The following is an 18,726-nucleotide window of genomic DNA, read 5'->3' on the forward strand; positions in this document are numbered from 1 at the left end:
TGATAAACAGGAATACAAAAATTACAGGAGAACAGTTAATGGGTAATATAGTTAAGACATTTATGTTCATTCAAAACGAGTTTAAAAGAATTTTCCCTTGCAGAAATTGTGCATTTATTGATATGACATTTTGCTTGGATTGATAAAAGATTGATTATATATTTTTTCCTTCAGAAGCACAGACATTGCAGAAGCCAAATAGCACATTCGTGCACGCAAGGGTAAAGTTACCAAGGATGTGAGCCTGAATATAACAACATTTCTCCAAGAAGTCAGTGAATGAATGAGCATTTCCAACCTAAAGAATATATTTTTTTGTTTTTTATTTTCATTGATACATATTCACAATGCAGATACAAAAAAGCTCCCCAAGAAGAATTTTTTTTTTCTTTTTTTTTTTATTGAAAAAAAAAAAAATTATCATACATGAACAATATAGAACATTAATAATTACAAACATATACAACAAGAAGGAGTGGCTGTTATTCAGGCCCATATCAACGTCATGGATAACGGAACCTCAGAACCAATCAGATTCCGTAGCCGGGAGTGTTTTCAGCCAATCACAGAGCAGCTGCTGTGTCAACAGCATCCGCTAAGCAGTTTAGCATCAGGCTGACGGGAAGCTAAGCTATAGACACGTAGCAGCCCCTCTCGCCTTGTTTTGATTATGTGTTGAGCTTTTAAGTTGCTGAAGTTCCAGTCGGTCAAGTCAGTAACCCGATCAAATGGTAATGAATGTTGTTTTCTATCTGTCTTGTTTTTTAACTGTAACAAGATAAACGTCGCAGGAGGGGGCGCAAATGTCACGTAACGTGGCGTTGATGTTAAAATCAGACATTTAATCGACATTAGCTGATGTAAGTTAATGAAACTCAACACCAACGCCCCTAAGGCGAGCGATTTACAAGATACGATCCAAATTTGATGAAACTATAATGTGTTAGCATTGTTTACATCTTTCATTTCTTGTTAAGTTTTTACTAAATGCATGAAATCTTCTTTTATTATTATTTGTTTCTGTAGAGTAAATATAATTTACTGATTTCTAATCTGCTTCACTTCCATGCCTAAGCCTCCTTAAATACTTCCACATCCTCCTTTTGGTTTCATTTCTCTCCATGTCTCTCACCCATGGATCTTCCAGATGCAGTTCATGCTGCTGTTCAGCCGGCAGGGGAAGCTACGGCTTCAGAAATGGTATGTTCCTCTGTCTGACAAGGAGAGGAAGAAGATCTCCAGAGATCTGGTCCAGACCATACTGGCCAGGAAGCCTAAGATGTGCAGTTTCCTGGAGTGGAGGGACCTCAAGATTGTGTACAAAAGGTAGATGATGGAGCAAAAAAAAAATAATTTTGCTGTGCATCATTTTGCCCAAATAGACTTATAGTGTGGGGTAAAATATCATTTAACTGTATTGATCTCACATTGGAGAAATTAACCTCAGCCCCACCCGCAAGTTTGGTCTTGCCTCGATCAATGCCCTAGGCCCTAGAACTGGCAGGCCAATCACAACGCAGAGAAGTTTTGAATTTCTGGATGCAAAGTGGGCTGGGTTTTGAGGGCATGACGACAAAGCTGTGTGACGCTGGAGAAAGCACAACAGTAGCATGCACTGTGGCAGCAGCAGCTTTCATTAGAGCACACCATTGAAAGTTAAAATTTCTCTTTTCTGTTGCTGTTGTTTTAAGATCATTTGAGGTGAGAATATTATACTTTAAAGCATCACTATATGCTCATTTACCGATTTAATGTGTAATTAAAAAAACTATTTCAGAAGTTTAGAGGACCACGGCAACCAGCGGACCTCCGAGGCTAACAGCACTCGTCTGCAGCGGCCCTCTCTCGGCAGAGTCATGTCTGAAGGACCGCTGGCTCTGATGGCGATTTTTGACTCAGCTTTGGAATCAGTTTTGGAAGGATTCGATTTGGGGTTTTCGTTGAAACGTGTGCAGGAAGAGGATTTACGCTCATTCATTTTTAAGGACGTATTCGCCGTTTTACTGACAGGCTGTTTGTTTACACTCCCCCATAAGCTTTCTGTCGCGCTTCCTACGTCACAGTCAGTTGCGCTCATTGGTCAGAGCGCTGGCCAATAGGCACAGACAGCGGTTTGAAAAACACCGGGTTTTTCTCATCAACAATCTTCCGATGTCTCATTCATCGGGGCCAGACTAAATTACACATTTAATCTCACATTTAGTCTGGTATATCTGGCTAGTGGGCTGCCATTGCGGGGCGCAATTGTGGGTGAAGGGTCTTGCTCAGAGATCCAGAGTGGCAGTCTTTGGTCATGGGGTTAAAACTCAGGATTCCAAGCTCTATGCCATAACCACTAGGCTGCCTCTAAGTAACCACCAGTAACCAGATTCTGGGATGTTTTACTTTTTCTCAGTTTTAACAGTGAGAAGAAAATTGAATCTTCAGACTTAGTAACTGATTTATTATCCTAAATCGGAGGTCTTTAACAGGGGGTCCACAGAGGTACTGCATGGGGGTCACGAAAGTTTTGCTTGATTATACTTTTTTTTTTATATTCCCCCCTCAAATTCTTTCCATTAATTGAAATGTCTTTAAATCCACATTAACATGAATTCAACAGATAAATGGAAGGCAGAAGATGTCTTTCAGTCATCAATGCACACATTCTGCGACACACAGGAGCTCTTTCAAGCTGGGCACCGTTTCATTCACAACACCTGTCCCATTAACCAGGAATGAGAATCAGATATACTTTAATAATCCCAGGGAGAAATGACTTTTGTTACATTACTTCATCTGTAATAAAGTGACTATAGGATCAGTTCAATATAACAATTTGATCGATATATATAAAATTAGGGGGTCATTGCTCCATCTCACCAGCAGTTTGGGGTCCCTAGCCTCAAAAAACGTTGAAGACCTCTCTCCTAAATAACAGAGCAAAGTATATAAGTAAATAGAGCTTAAAACCTTTAAACAATCATGGAAATTCTGGTCTGAGGCATAAAGTCAAGTGTCAAATTTTTATTGTATTGTGTCAGAATATTAAATTGTAGAGTTTCAGTCATTAGCCTCAAAATGAGATTAATAGTTTAGCTGGATTTGTGAGAATTGCATAAAGGTCCAGTAAACTAACATGAATTAGCTATAATCCAGCACAAACGTATGTGCTGGTTTATAAATCCTGCATTTGGATTGTTGGAAGGGCTTTATATAGCCCTTAGAGCTCCTGCTTGCAAGGAGACGGCGCTAACAGCTTTACCACTCTGCAGCCCATTAGTTAAGTAAAAGTGAGTGTTAAAAATGTTATGTAAAAATATTGCGTTCATCTCTACCATCTACTTACAGAACCCAATCATGTTGGTTTTTCATTTGTTTTGAATTATTATTTTCGCCCCAGAACTACTTAGCCATAAACAATACTAAAAACAGAGATTTGTGGTTAAAAACATAAACATTTAAACACAACCCTGCTTTTTTTTTATAGAATAAGAAATTACGCTTTTAACTAACATTCACACCTTTACTGTATCTCAACACAGAGGAAACAAATAATGGTTTATTTAACCCTTCTTTGAACTATGTTTTTGTTTTATTTAGATATGCCAGCCTGTATTTCTGTTGTGCCGTCGAGGATCAAGATAATGAGTTGATCACTCTGGAGATCATTCACAGATATGTGGAGCTACTGGACAAATATTTTGGCAGCGTGAGTCTCTGAAATGTCACACAAACAAGCCGGTGACAAAAACGGATCACTTTTGTGATTAATGGTGATATTCTCACACAGGTTTGTGAGCTGGATATCATATTCAACTTTGAGAAGGCCTACTTTATTCTGGATGAGTTCCTGCTGGGTGGAGAAGCTCAGGAAACCTCCAAAAAGAACGTGCTGAAGGCCATTGAGCAGGCTGACCTGCTGCAGGAGGTGCGACCATTTTTATTTATATTATATTTTTTGTGATGGAGCAGAACTTGTTTGGAGTAAAGCAGATATTCACTGCAAGAGATGATTCGGCCGATTAGTTCTGCAAACCAATATTTAACTAGACTTTGGTGTTTTAATGAAATGCTCCACAAATCAAATGTTAACTATGATTTTAGATCTTTACATACACAAACCTCTAATCAGTACCTTCATATTTCTCACAATAGTATTTAAATCTTATATGCGAACTCACTTTTGTTTGTAACGAAATAATTAAACCTGGCATTGAACCAAACAGAAGGGCCGCTCTCGCATGGTGATGCATTACATTTTCCAATGTGAATCCATCTGCTGCCACCTGTTCATTCTAAGCCAGCAACGATTAAATTAAACCTCCTCCTACTCCACACTCTGCCTGCTTGTGCTGGTCTCTAGGTATAGCCACTTGGAGTTGACAGATTCCCAACTCAGTGATGTATTTATAGCAAAGCATGCCAGGCCATTGTTTACATAGCTGACCGTGCAGACCGCCGTCTTTAATGCTATTAATTCCACCTAAAGCCAATGCATGAAACGTTTTCTCTCCTGCAGGAAGCCGAAGCACCACGGAGCGTCTTGGAAGAAATTGGGCTCACATAGAACATCAAACTGCCTTTGGTTTCACATTGAGATGATCACATCCTTTTTGTCTTTTCCTGTCTGTAGTGTCAGTGTTATATGTATATAATCAGCATCATTGTATTGTACTGTAAGGTCCATTTAATGTGGTGCCATATGTGGTTTTGGTGCGTCTCTACAATATCCTGTAATATTTAGCATCAATTTCTTCAAACCTCCAAACTAAACCAATGTAGCACCATATGTCACCACTCCAGAACATTTTTTTTTTAGATACTCCAGCTATCAATGTTTGCAGAATCTGTTAGTGAACAATCAGTGAACAATTGTACACTGATAAGAAGTCACAGTATTTTTAGCTTTCACAATATCTAAATGAGTATTTAAGTAGAGCAAACTTGGACAAATGGTGAAAACTTCAACTGTATGCGCGGATTCTTGGGAACAAATATCGTTGGAAATTGCATTTACTGGATTTAAATGTTTTGTCAGTGAGGAAGTGGTGATTGCTTTCAATATTTTCTATTTTGTGCCAACTTTTTTTTAGGGTTATAATGCGCACAGTGATGCATTTCTGTACCATGAGAACTTAGGTTAAAATTCACAGGATCTTATTGTTACAGGATGTTTTATACATTGCTAGATTAGAGCGCCAGTATTGCTTTTTGTGTTGATTACTCTTGCAGAACAAAACAGTTTACATTTGTTGAACCTGGTGGTTTATGAGTTTGCTGCATCTTGCCAAGCCTCCTTCTGTTGTCTACATCGTCATGAGTAGCAATTAGCTCTCCTCTGAAAGTCTTCAAGTGAAATGTTACATTTTTTGTGATAAGTCTCTATTTGTTCCTTTCTCTAGTCTTCAGGACAAAAATAGTGACTTAGAAACACTGTTATATAACCACTGATGAAAGGTTTGGTTCATTGTTAGACAGACTAACTTATGACCAAAGAACACTGTGTTTAATCTTGTTAATGGTGTCTAAAGGCCAGAATAACAGAAAAAGGGAATTCCATAGACTATTTTATTTTCTGAGCTTTTTAGATAAGTGAAAGAATCAGATGCATGAGAGGTATCTATAAGCCTGATAACTCAGTTTAAAAGCAGATGAACAAGATGGATGATCTTGGACAATACAGTTTTTTTTTTCTGCAATCAAGACCATTATTGAACAAAACCATCTCTGATTTGTGCTGAATAACTTGTTCAATATTCAACACTGCCAATGGTTTTTCTTAAACAATAAATGTATTCAAAAACAACCTTTGGTTTCCAACTGAAGAACCTTAAATGGTATTGAATCCGTAAACAGTATTTATTTTGAAATGTGTACAAGTTGTGTTTAAATGTTGAAAGGCTGCACCTGAAGTACTTTGATATAAAATAGACGTAAACATTTGTAATTAATCTAAACATTCAGAGTGTATTATGCTCAATATTCTGAAGCAAACAGAAGAAAATAACGAATTAGGATCAAATGTCCCCGTTTGCCGTCAGCTCACTCTGGATTTCAGGAGTGGCCTCAGTTTCACCTCTGAGCTTAAATGATTCCCTTCAGCAGTTTCCTCTTCTTTTAGGTTTCCACTGGGACTGGCTATTGAAGAATTATCCCAAGTCTTATCCTCTGACTCTTTCTCGGTTTCTGACTCTGTGGAGGAGTGGGTTTTGTCAGAGTGGTGCCTTTTCTTTTTGTGTTTCTTTTTGCTCTTCTTGCTTTTTTTAGAGCGTTTGTGACTGTTGGTTTTTGTACCATCAGAGAGACTTTTGGCTTCTACCTTAGGACTTCTTTCTCTGCTTTGTTTCCGTCTTTTCTTTTCTCTACTTGTGCTTCTTGATCTCTCTCTCGTGTCTCTTCTAGAACCTGTATCTCTGTATTTATTCTCCCTTTCTCTACTCCTGCTCCGATGTCTGTCTGTCCTCCTGTCGCTTTGTCGGGATTTAGACGTGCCTTCTCCACGCTGGTGAGAGGTCCTCCTCTCTCTGTCGTCCTCCCACCTCCTGTGAGATCTCTCTGATCTCACTGGGCTGCGACGCTGCCTCCACGATCGCTCTCCGTAGCGCTCTGAATGCCACTCGTCTCTGCGGCTTCCCCTGGCACTTCGGTCAGGGGAGATCTGAAGGTCTCTATCAGCTTCCCAGAATTCATTGCCCGGGTTTCGAAATACATGCAAAAAGTTGCAGTTTTTGCCTTTAGGGCACTTCTGCCTGTCAAAGAGCCCTAATGAGAAAAACAAACAAACAATTGAATAGTAAAATCCTCTAAAAGGTGTGTTGCTGGTCTTTCCCTAAAGAGCAAACTCACCACATATGGCACTCTTCCAGCGTGTAACAGGACACATCTCGCACTGAAGCTGGCGACCTGCATACCACCTCCCATTGAACTTCATGAAGGCCTCGCTGCACAGCTCCTCACTGACAGGTGGACAAAGGTCAAAACGGTTGGAGTCCGTTCCAGATGTATTCACACCGCGTGAGCTTTGTATCTACAATCTAGAATTCAGTTCTCTTAAACTGACTCAATGGCATTCATATAGAGAATGGAGGGCGGGGGGTGAATGGAAAAGTTTTTTAACAAAAAAAAAAAAAAGCTGAACAATGTTTAAATTGATACCTCTGAATAAAATCCACTAAACTACCTTTGCAGTTTATCTATATTCAAACAAGATCCACTTGTGTGTTAATCTCTGTATATAATCTGCTTATCAGGTCCTCGGAGGCTTTTTTAAAGAATATTTTTTTATAAAGACCAAGAATAATCAGAGTATTAATGAGTGAAGCTGCCAAAAGCTACAGAGATCCACTGCTCAGGTTAAAAGGCTTCACAAACCTGAAGTAGCATGAAGAAAGTCCTGGTTGATTAAAAGATAGATAGAACCCCAATGGGTCTAATGAAGTTCAAACAGAAGCAGTGTTTCTATCAGCATGCTAATATCAAAGATTTTAGATGCAGAACAATTTTTTCTTATAAAACACTGTGCCAGTCGCATCTGATCTAACAAACCAATATAACTCTGTTTACATTTGATAAACATTGCGCAGCCCTGGCAAGAGGGATTCGGACGGATAAAAGAGCCAAACAATAAAGCAAACTTAATACAACCTGGCTCCCTTCCATGTTGCTCTCCATTGTTTACATTTCTGTCGCACTGACGACATGATCAACACTAACCGAGCCTGATGGCATCCTCAGACACGAAGCAGTGGGAGGGCAAAACCCATGCATAATGGGAAGGGAACCAAATGCTGCTTGTTAGCGGGTCGACCCATGTTCGGTAACACTTTATTAGGTGTGCCTAATAAAGTGGCCGGTGAGTGTATTTCCGTGTATAGATACCTACAGCCTTGAGAGAAATATTCTAGAGGCCTGGTTACTTTAACTGCATTGAGAAGTGGTTGAACGAGGTACTGACTCGGTGCACTTCATTAAAATACCTCTAAGGTACATTTACGTTTTTGGTTATTATGTGACCAAATCAGAAAAAGACTAAAAAGAAATAATAAATAAACCTGTTATGTAAAAAGTCAGGAAATTAGTCACTTACGTGTCAAACTGTACGTAAACATTCCCTCTCAGATGTGGTTCATGATTGCAGCAGACCTAGGAGCAGAATGGGCAGGATGTTACAAACACAGAGGAACTCAAATATTAAAGAGATAGATCATGAAATTAAATTTCAGTAAACAGCTTTCTCTCCTTTCACCTTGAATTGCACAACTTTGCCGATATTCTTGAACTCAGGCAGAACGTCGTGATAAAATTCAGTGAACAACTCCAGCAGCTCCTCCTCGCTGTGCTCCAAACAAGCATCCATGTCATAATCATCCCGCCGGGATTCATCCATTCCGAAAGTCTTAAACATCCCTCGGATCAGCAGAGTCGGGCTGGAGGTCGGATAGTCGTGTTTCCGGGAACATCTGCACTTACAGATAAAAAACAAAACAAAGATCATGAAGAGGTTCCTTTAGTTGAATTTTAAATGCATCTCTGAAATGACAATATTCTAAATTTAAACTGCACATTGTAATGCAGGAAGGAAACCCAAACTGCACCTGTCTCCAAATCGGCACGCTCCGGTCTTAATGAAGAAAGGACAGTTGGCTATGTTGCGCTCTGTTCCTGAGCTCGGTGCTACAGGAGCCTCGGGATTCATCCACGGTCCTCCATTATCCAGCTACAGAGAACAACAAACACGTGTCTGTATCAACACTCCACTTGTTCTACCATCAAAAAGTCAAAGCACACATTTCAGCTTTGAGTCTTTAGCATAAAAAGCTGGTTATGGCTTAAATAATACATTTGTAAGTCTCCTACAGATGCTCTGCTATATTAGGGTGACCTTTTGTTTTGGTTTTTTACCTGATTCTCAGCTTCATCCAACCTCATCTGGACGGCCTCCTACGAATGTTTTAAACACACCATTTGTGAAAAATAAGAACATGCTGCACCATATCTGTTATTGGGGGTTAAGAGTTAATTCCCAAGGCCTGATGGGCAAACAAATCACCCAAAATATAAACAGAAAAATGAAATATTGACAGACTTATAGATCACGTTTATATAAAGGTACCACACAAGGTAAAAGATACATTCTTGATGGGAAGCTGAAGATGTAAGGTTTTTTTTTTTCATTGAGTGTATCTTAGTTGAGGAATAGGATGGTTGCTTGTGCCAACAAAGTCAAGGAAATGTAATCATTACTCATGAAGCAAAATCACGGTTTATCTGATTATCATTAGGTAATAAAATCTGTTTAACCTTTTATGTAACTTGAATGTTTTCTATAATTAGCAGCAGAGGATATATTTCTTTTAGTTTCTATCCTCCTGGAGTCCGTTTCACCTCTCTGTCTCGCTTTTCCTGCAGCCTCTGCTCCTTTTCCTCCTCTTCTCTCCTCTGCTGGGCTTCCCATTCCTCCTTTATCATTTGCTGTAAACAACAACAGCAAAACTTTAGCATCTGTGTTTTAACTGTTGGAAACTGACAAGGCTGCATCATGACAGTTCTTTATCAATGAAAATCTTTAGTTTTTTATTTATAGGGGATTACCTCCTCCTCCTCTTTCTTCTTCTTCGCAGCTTCCTCCCGCTCTCTCCTCTGCCTGAATTCTTCCTGAGCCAGTCTCTCTCTTCCCAACCACTCTTCATGTAGCCGCTGACTGAATTACAAAAAATATAAATAAGTTATGGAGTGATTTAGGGTTTTCAGTAGCTGAAAGAATGGGATGGATGCCTACCTTTCCTCGTCAACAGCCTCGTCTTCATCATTCTCTTCCTCTTCTTCTCCAATATTAGTTTCCAATTCTATCATAAAGCACCATCCCTTAGTTAAATATCAATGCAACACGGAAATGAAAACTGCTCAGGAAAAATGATTAAAGTTTGTACCACATTTTCTGGCTTGAGCAACAGCTTGTCGTTTCCGTCTTCTTCTCTCCTTCCTCTGAGCCAATCTACGCTGCTTTTGACTTAAGTGTAAAAAAACAATAACATCTGGTTGAAAACACTCATCGTTTACTTTAGAATTTAGCTAATCAATTGATAGAGACTGTGCAAGCTTCTTAGCATCTTAATACCAGTTTTATTTAAAAAACATTGCTTCATGTTTTTGTTTTTTTTACTTCGTCATCTAGTTGTTTTAAAATGATGAAAAGATGATTTCAAACCTTAATGCAGGAGTCGAGGCAATAATATTGGGAGCTGCCATTGAAGCTAGCTGCGGTTAGCTCAGCTAACGGTAGCAAACAAGTTAAATGAATAACTAAATAAAGCTTATAGCTCTTTATTTTATACCCTCCAGGATTTCGCTAAGAGTCTTTGTGGAGATATTACTAATATAAACATTTCTGCTGTATTTCAATTAGTGCAATCAACAGAAATCTCGAAAATTAGAAATCTGTGCTAGCTAAAGGGGTACTTGTATGCTAGTAAATGGAAGGAAGAGGCTAAAGTACTTCCGGGTTCCGGTAAAAAAAAGAAAAAAAAATATCAATTTCTTCTTGTGGAAATGTTTGTGGCGGTTGGCAAAAACGTTAGGTGAGCATTACCGCCACCAGCTGGTAAGGAGTGTGAACCACATGGCAAAATTAAACACTGTCGTCAAAACGTGTTTATTAATTTTTTTTTGTCCACATAAAAAAAAAAAAATCTGTCTAATAATTTCAAGAAAGGGGGTACATTCATTATAGCAACATACTCTGAATAGTGATGCTTTGAATGTAGAAACAACAAGATAATTTTTTGAAAATATATATTTTCTATCCATTTTATGAAATAACCTTAAATTTAAACATGAAGGGTATAGTAGGTCCCTGTGGAGTTGTAGGACAAATGCTTTCAATATCAGTTTGTACGTTTGATTTAGAAAAAAAATACATGGACTCCTAAAAAAATATAACATTTTGGAACTTTAGGTGTTTAGAACACATTTGCCAAGAACCCATCTGCAAGTACAGGAGCTGTGAATAAAATATTTTCAGAATTGTACATGAATGTTTTTTTGTTTTTTTTTACCTCATCTTACAAGTTACAATAACCGCAAATTATTTCAATGATAATTCAAATTTCTGACTCGAAAATTAAATGGTTTTGTTGACAAAAACTTTGAGAAGATAATAGTACCGGTAAACATAAAGCTGTTGTTTTTAACTAACAAACCAGAATAAGTTTCTTCATCTTGTTCACATTTTTATTCACATTTCTTGCCTAAACAACAAGACATGGCTCTATTCCAGTTCCCGGACGCAAGCGTTAAAAAAACAGAGACAATCCAAAAAACAAAGCTTTTTTTTAAGGCATCCTTGTCATCTGTGGTATGTGTAAGCATCCCAGAGGTGCCAAGTCATTGGGATTTTTTGTCTCCCTTTGGTTTGAGGAAGAAGTCTGGTTGTGTGCAGCAGCGATAGCAAAGAGCATGAGGCACAAGAACATACAGAACATTAACAAGCAAAAAGATGGGCTGGCTGTCAGCTGGCACTCTGTAAGAGAACGGTGTCCGTGTATGAAGGGACGCACCAATATGAGAGAACTGGGCCTGTAAAAAGCAGAAAAGGAAGAAATGTGAGAAATATTCACAGTAAGTTAAGGTTTAAAGAGGACATGTTCATCTGACAGCACCGAATCATATGGATTTAATATATTATGATACTTATTTTGGATTCTGATCCTCCAGGACTGGTGTCCTGCACATTTTAGATGTGTTTCTGCTAAAACTAATCTAAATAAAATAATTAAATCATTTGCTGGACTCTTGAGAGCTTGACTTCAACTGAGGTGGTAATTGAGCCATTTAATTCAGGTGTGTTGGACCCGGGAAGCAGGTAAGGGAGACAATTTACCAATGGAATAAGACAATTTAAAATAAGAAAACAAATTGCATTGTTTTAATTCAAGTGTATAAAAGCTAATTATGTCATTTTAAAATACTCATTCCATTGCCAGATCATCTTATTTACCTACTCAAATTAAGAAATATTGACACTTTATCTATAATTATTTTAAGATGTTTTGAGTTTTACATCTATCTCACTTATACATGGAAAGGCACAATCTTTTTCTTTGTGGTTTATAGATTGTTGCAAAAAAAAAAATATATATATATATATATATTTTTTTTACGTTCGGACAGCTATTTAACAAATTCTCATTCAGAATGCCCTTTCCGAGATGAATGACAAGATGTACTTCAAAATCTTATCACATTCATATTTACATTTTATCATAAATGTATTTCTGAGGCAAACTTTCTTTTTACATAACAATAGTCAGAAAAGATTATTACAATACAGGCAAACATTTTCAAAAGAATCACACTAAATTTACACATGCAAGAAAGACGTAAAAAAGAAAATGAAGATAAACTGATAACTAAATGGTTTTGCCTTTTTCAAAACTGCACAGTTGGCAAAGATGTCATCACTTGGTGTACATCTCAGGTTTTCTCAGATTTTATTAAAGAGGTGATGCACACTGAAGTAAAGCTGCACCCAATGTTCAGTTCTACGCCTGGGAACAATGCCTAAATAACTATGACCCAGTCTGATGGGTCATAGTTGACAAAGAGCTCTGAGGTGCTTCAATGCAGCTCCATCAAATCCATTCATTCATAGCACTATATACTATAGTCAAAGGGAACCAAAAGATATTGGTGGCAGCATCATGATCTGGGATACATTTTCTACTGATGCAAATGAGGTTTCGTGCAAGATGGATTAAGTTGTGAATAGTTCACAACACCTGTCTGGCTTAGTTAAAAATATTTAAATATCTGCTGGAAAACTTAATATGGAAACCAAATCAAAAGGTGCTTCTATAAAATATGAGTTAAATGAGGGTGCTCTCTTAACTTAACCTTTTAATGCATACGTTTTTTTTTTTTCCTGTTGAACTAGACAGGATATAACACAGGATATAACAAATTTTACATAACAAACACCTGACCTTTTAGTAAAGTGTGCAAACCTTTAAAATCCATGTCTGTGAACCAAAATTAAGCATCAAGTGTCATGATCTCCCAAAGGGATGTTTTCTGAGACACCAGTTCAAAATGCATGTATAATACATAAACATTAAGTAATGTGTTATCATACATATAAATATAATGAGATACCATCTGATCAAAGGGGACCACCTTGTAGATATTATTTCGAAGTGTGTCTGGTATTCTTTATCGTAACATGCAAAACAGCACTGAGAACTGATGCAACAAAAGCAGACATTCTGAAAAGATCATTTACAAGATCTGCCTTCTAATTGGCATGTTGACGATGCAAACAGGACTGGAAAACTGATGATGTAGTTGACTGAATTTATGTTAAAAAGCCATTGCATCTGGATATATTTAAGTCATTAAGATACCTTAAAAAAGTTGAAACAAGAGTAACTCCCCCCTAATCAAGTTTTAATTAAGTTACTGAAAATGGGTGCGTTTCCTGGCAAGCGAGCCTTCTGGACCAGCCATCCTATTTATAGTCCAGTTAAACAGCTGACATTTAAATGAGGACTAGCAATACCACCATTCCTCTTGGTCTGAAGTCACTTTCTGCCCTAGTCCTACTGATGACAGACATGCCAGCTTGGAGCTTAATCACAATAGCTGCTTTGTATGGTAGAGAGGAGAGTGGTGTACTAGCTGCTCCCGCCAATCTTCATAGTTTTCCAATTTTAGATCAGAAAACATGTCTCTATTGTGCTCATTCCCCCAATAAACATACTTCAACAGTGCAGCTGGTGGGATCGCTAAACAGCAAATAATTGAAACTTTAGAGAAAATAAAAGAATAACCAATACTTTACTGTATGTTCATCCTTTATCTGACACTTTGTCAAAATATTTTGCTTTCTCACAGAACTCTTTAACATAAAGGCCTCTGTGTAATTAAAATAAGACTGATACTCTGATAGCAGCAAAAAGTTCATTTTAAAAGCTAAAACCTGAAGGTGCTAAGTGAAGACAGGGACAGTTTGTTCCATGATAGTTGGACAGTTGTACCGCTTTCAGACTGGTAGATAAAATAAGACACCTTTTTCAGCTATTTGACAGGATTTCCTATCAGTTCAACAAAAATAAATGTAACACAACCTCCCTAAAAAAGCTATAAAACAGAACAGAGACTTCACATCTCAATTTCCACACAAACTATCCAATAAATTTGTTTCCAGGCGCTATTCTAACGAACTAAAATGTGTCTTTTGACTGATTAGTATGGCTTTACAGGAAACATTATACAAATTAAGACGCTGAATTAGACATCTAATGTTAAATAAGATTAGCCTGAGTGCATGTCATGAGGTTGACAGGGATAGGAGCGGCCCAGCTTTCCTGTTGATTAATCGCCCACATGTTTCTGAAATAGGGATGCTGTAATCAGGGCAAAGTGCACGGATAGATTTCCACTACATATAGTCTTTGCTTATTGTCCAAAAAGTTCCATTCTGACCTTATCTAGCTAAATTCCATTCCTAATATTTGCTGTGTTTTCTATTTTACTCGGGGCCAACTTTAAAAGTGGTTTTGCATGTTCTCCTTTCGTCCAAAGCTCTTTCCAATCACTCTTCCTTAAAGGTCATCGTTGTGGAGAGTACAGCTAATTGTTAACTAAGTATTTGAATTGTTAAATAATATTTGAAAGCCTAGGTGCTAAGAATGCGACTATTCTACCACCATTCTACCTCCACCATGGACTGTTCTCCATGCCACCCTCTGGGAAGAGGCGTCGCAGCATTTGATGCAGGACCAGAAGGTTCTGCAACAGCTTTTTCATCGCTGCCATAAGACTGTTGAAACTCGGATCAAGTCACATATCAAGACTGTATCAGACTTGTAAACATATTTGCACTACATGGTGAATTTTTAAATCCCTTTAAACAGAACTCAACTCAGTGCTCTACTGCATTTTGCACCATACTTATTTGTTTCGCACTGCCCTGAATCTACCATATCAATTTCTTTTGCACCATGTCTTCAAACTGCTTTTCCTTTTCTCCTACACTTTTTACATTTTTGTCACTGCTGCACTTTATACATGGAAATGTTAATTTCCCTGCTAAGCTGCTAATTCACTGTTAAAAAGCTGTATGCATTGAAACTCAATAAAGTTTGTCTAATGATCAGTATTACCTACCTGAGCCAGAGCACCTGAGTGCACAAGAGTTAGATCTGGCATCCACTGACATCCTGGGACCAACAGCCCATACAAAGTCAAAATGTAGTATGGTCCTGAATACAGCAAGCTCACTAGCATCTGGAAAAGGGGGAAAAAAGTTCAAGAAATGACAGATCAGTCAGGTGACTGCGTTTCCAGGAACCATGTAAGTAAGCTACCTGAACTTTAGGGTAGGCAGAGGGATCTTTGAGGTAAGGCTCAAACCGCTGGGTGTAGTCCTCACACAATTTGCCAGAACAGTCCAGAACAACCTCCAAAACAAATACCAGCCATTAATAGCAATTTGCATAAACCCATGTTAATTGATCGTTTTGCAGTTATTTACCAAGCCCCTGAAGACACAGAAGGCGAAAGCTGGAATGAGGTAGACAATGAATAGTAGATCCATAGGTCTTTGGAGCAAGTTCGCCCGCTGGGCCTCTTGACTGCTCTGAAATTTAACAGCATCAGTTTTACTTTTCATCTGCCTGTGCCCTGATATGACCTTCTGGAGCTTAAGCTGTACTGTTTTCATCTATGCTTTTTGAATTTAGAAGACGAGCCACAGGCTTCTCCTACTGGTTCTATTTTCCTTAAAGTTTCTCAAATAATTAAAGACTGAATTAAAGATTGGAAATAAATTTGATTATTGGGAAATAATATAATCTTTAATCAAAATAAATAGTTAAAATCTGATATTGCTCCATGTTCCTGGTGGGTTTTTTGTGTTGCTGTAAGTTTTTGCCTTTAAAGATAAATGCATAAAAACTTTCTAACCCTTAAAACTAGGAAATATATTTCCGACTGACTTATTTCAATCTCTAACGTTCTGCTCTCTCTGCTTTTTCCCATCATAGTAGCTTCATCTGATCTGTTCCTGTTTGTCTGTAACACCATCCAGGAGAGAAATATCATCTGTGCTGCTGCCATCAACACCTTTGTTTATAGATGTTCAAGCTTGGCCTGTTTTTCATTGTTGTCCTGTTTGTCTGACTGTGATTGGCTGGATGTGCTCTCCTCATCCTCTGACATGAGAGCTGGCTCAGAGCTCGTCTGTCTGGCTGTGCATTTCCTCTGGGCAGGGGCGCCTTTTACAGCTGCTTTTTGTATCTCTGCTTTCTTTTCTATGTCTGCTTCTATCTCCTTGAACCCCAGTCAGCCTCAGCAGATGGCCGCTCACACCGAGTCTGGTTCTGCTGGAGGTTTATTCTTGTTAAAAGGGAGTTTTTCCTCTCCACTGTCGCTACAAGCGTTCTTAGTGTGAGGAATAGTCTTCAAGTCACTGAGTCAATGCAATCAACTAGTTTTCCTTAGATAGAAAACTTTGAATCAATTTGACTGTATGATCTGGTGAATTGTAAAGTGCCTTGAGATGACATGTGTTGTTAATTGGTGCTATATAAATAAACTGAATTAAATTAGCTAATTATATGCTGGATTTACTGTGGTTGGATTGATCTGGTTAAACCACTTGTTGCTTCCTCTTTATCTTGATTTTGACATTATTAGGTATGCAGAAAATATTGAGCAGAAACTGTGATATGAAATAAATGATGACATAAAGGTTTCCAGTTTGACAAAAGCAACACACCAAGCAGAATTAGTTACTTACTGGTAACTGAGCATCATGTGTCGAAGGCTGACTGAAGACCCTGAAGCATGCCCACACAGACACTGAGATATAAAGCATGTGGAGGATGAAGAAAGGAGTCACTTGGGTCCCATATTTTCCTGGAAAAAAGACAGAGGATAACATTTCACACAGATTTGTTAGACAATTAATAGCTAGTAGCCAGCACAAGAAATCCAAATATATCCCCTATTATTTTTGGTGTTCTTACCCACAGCATTCCCAAGATTGTAGACAATGGTGCGCATGAGGAAAGAGCCCACCCAGTATAGTCCAATTGCCCGGTAACTGTCCCTGTGCACATAGTGGGAGACAGCTATTGTCAGCGCCACAACCCAGACATACACAGATACACCGTTAGATGGACAGGTCCTACCCCCATGTAATGGCAGCAACCATAAGCAGATACATGAGGTAATGCACACAGCCATCCCAGTAGGAAATCATGTGCCCGTGTGCTGTATTAACGTGTGGTTCTGCCTGAAACAGAGATTTGTCAGTAAAATCTGTGCCGGGAAACATTTGAGACACACCTTGTAAACACAATTGCATTTATTTGTTTTACCTCTTTTAGGTAGAATGTCACAAATCCATCAATGATGTTGTCCTGCTCCAGCCCAATGATCAGATTCACCACACTCAGGAAAGCAAACACTGCATACACTGCAATGATTTTTTTTTTTTTTGTCAGTCAAGAATAACAAACTGGTGAATATATAAAAAAAAAAAAAGTCTAAAATAAAAAAAAATTAACAAATTATACCATAGAAGAGTGGATCAACAGGAGCCTTCTTGAGCATAAAACGAATTGCAATGGTCAGAATGAGGGCTGCTGTCCACAAAGCGAAGAAGAACGCCTCTGTACTGAATGTAAAAAGTTTTATCTTTAAAGTTTGAAACAAAACATTTAAAATAAAAACATAAACCAATTAATATCTACTTAAAGAGAGCTATAGCTGCCTTCACTTACCTGTTGTTGTATATGAGAGAATTTAATAAATAGCAGAAGGGGATAGATATAAGGGAGAGCATAAAGACTCCAGTCCCTGCAGTAGCGCTCATTGTTGTGTGTTTGGGGTCTTGTTGGATTGAAGAATTTAACAGAAATCAGCAGAAGATTCCATGCTTAGTCTGTAAGGCGCGCGCTTTCAGGAAGAAGTGGCCGCGCGAGGACTTGCTGCACAGCGATAGACAGGATTATCCTGCCCTGTCGGGATAAATAAAGGGTTCTAATGGAGAAACAGCCCGAATATGCGAATGTACGCTCACAAATCAAGCTAAAAAAAAAAACAACTCACGCCATTTAACTGCGACTTTACAACAAAGCAAGCCGATACGCAGGTTTGACAGCTCTGCTTGTGCGCAGGGTATTAATTTCATGCAATCCCTACTAAAACAAGAATAAAAGACATTCTACTGGAAGCAGTGCAGAAAAGTTGGGAAAAAAAAACATTCCCTGGGACACCCCAAAAAGAAGAACAAATATGCGCCTTAAACCGGTGGTCACCCTTCTGTAATCCGTTATGATTGTGTTCTTTTCCAGTTTTTCTCTAGCTCTCGAAGATTTTGGAATTCATGCTTTGTTTGCTTGAAAAAACAAATAATGGAAATAAAAGTAAAACATAACAGGCAAATGAAGTAATGTCCGTGTTTCTACATGACCTGTGGTAAGAGGCGCAGCAGGAACGGCTATGGCAGGCCGATACGACATTTATTAGAAGCGCAGTCCTCTCTATTGTTCCATTTGTTGATCTTCAAAATAAGATTCTTCCTAGTCAAAACTGCATTCCTACTAGCCAGAAATGTGCATAAAGATATCCTAAAAAAAATAAACATTACATTTCAGTCTACCAAACATAGAATTGTACTAGTAAGGATAAACTTTTAAATATCTAGAAATCTTTAATAATTTAAGTGGTCCTTTTGTCGTT

The 18,726-nt window shown here is 38.2% G+C and overlaps 3 protein-coding genes across 3 annotated transcripts; 1 reads left to right on the forward strand and 2 right to left on the reverse strand.

The window, feature by feature from the left end:
* Positions 1-571: 571 nt before the first annotated feature.
* ap1s2 (adaptor related protein complex 1 subunit sigma 2) lies at positions 572-5,799 on the forward strand. The gene is made up of 5 exons (XM_038283237.1): positions 572-731; positions 1,148-1,326; positions 3,583-3,691; positions 3,773-3,910; positions 4,502-5,799. The coding sequence occupies exons 1-5, from the start codon at positions 729-731 to the stop codon at positions 4,547-4,549; spliced, it is 477 nt and encodes a 158-aa protein (XP_038139165.1). The 5' UTR covers positions 572-728; the 3' UTR covers positions 4,550-5,799.
* Positions 4,998-10,482, reverse strand: zrsr2 (zinc finger (CCCH type), RNA-binding motif and serine/arginine rich 2). The gene is given in 12 exon segments (XM_038283238.1): positions 4,998-6,055; positions 6,058-6,744; positions 6,829-6,938; positions 8,069-8,124; positions 8,228-8,441; positions 8,577-8,698; positions 8,884-8,922; positions 9,367-9,453; positions 9,574-9,682; positions 9,761-9,827; positions 9,912-9,991; positions 10,190-10,482. Coding segments are annotated over 12 exon segments (1,668 nt in total). The 5' UTR covers positions 10,231-10,482; the 3' UTR covers positions 4,998-5,999.
* Positions 10,483-10,660: 178 nt separating this feature from the next.
* Positions 10,661-18,485, reverse strand: LOC119782290 (transmembrane 6 superfamily member 1-like). Its single transcript, XM_038283188.1, has 11 exons — positions 18,094-18,485; positions 17,766-18,002; positions 17,559-17,659; positions 17,361-17,458; positions 17,172-17,275; positions 17,007-17,089; positions 16,778-16,896; positions 15,512-15,616; positions 15,345-15,437; positions 15,145-15,264; positions 10,661-11,556 (listed from the first exon to the last, which is right to left on the reverse strand). The coding sequence occupies exons 2-11, from the start codon at positions 17,855-17,857 to the stop codon at positions 11,365-11,367; spliced, it is 1,107 nt and encodes a 368-aa protein (XP_038139116.1). The 5' UTR covers positions 17,858-18,002; positions 18,094-18,485; the 3' UTR covers positions 10,661-11,364.
* Between the last annotated feature and the right edge of the window lie 241 nt (positions 18,486-18,726).

This window comes from Cyprinodon tularosa, unplaced genomic scaffold (genome assembly GCF_016077235.1).
Source record: "Cyprinodon tularosa strain WSP-4 unplaced genomic scaffold, ASM1607723v1 ctg191, whole genome shotgun sequence".
In the NCBI taxonomy this organism is placed as follows: Eukaryota; Metazoa; Chordata; class Actinopteri; order Cyprinodontiformes; family Cyprinodontidae; genus Cyprinodon; species Cyprinodon tularosa.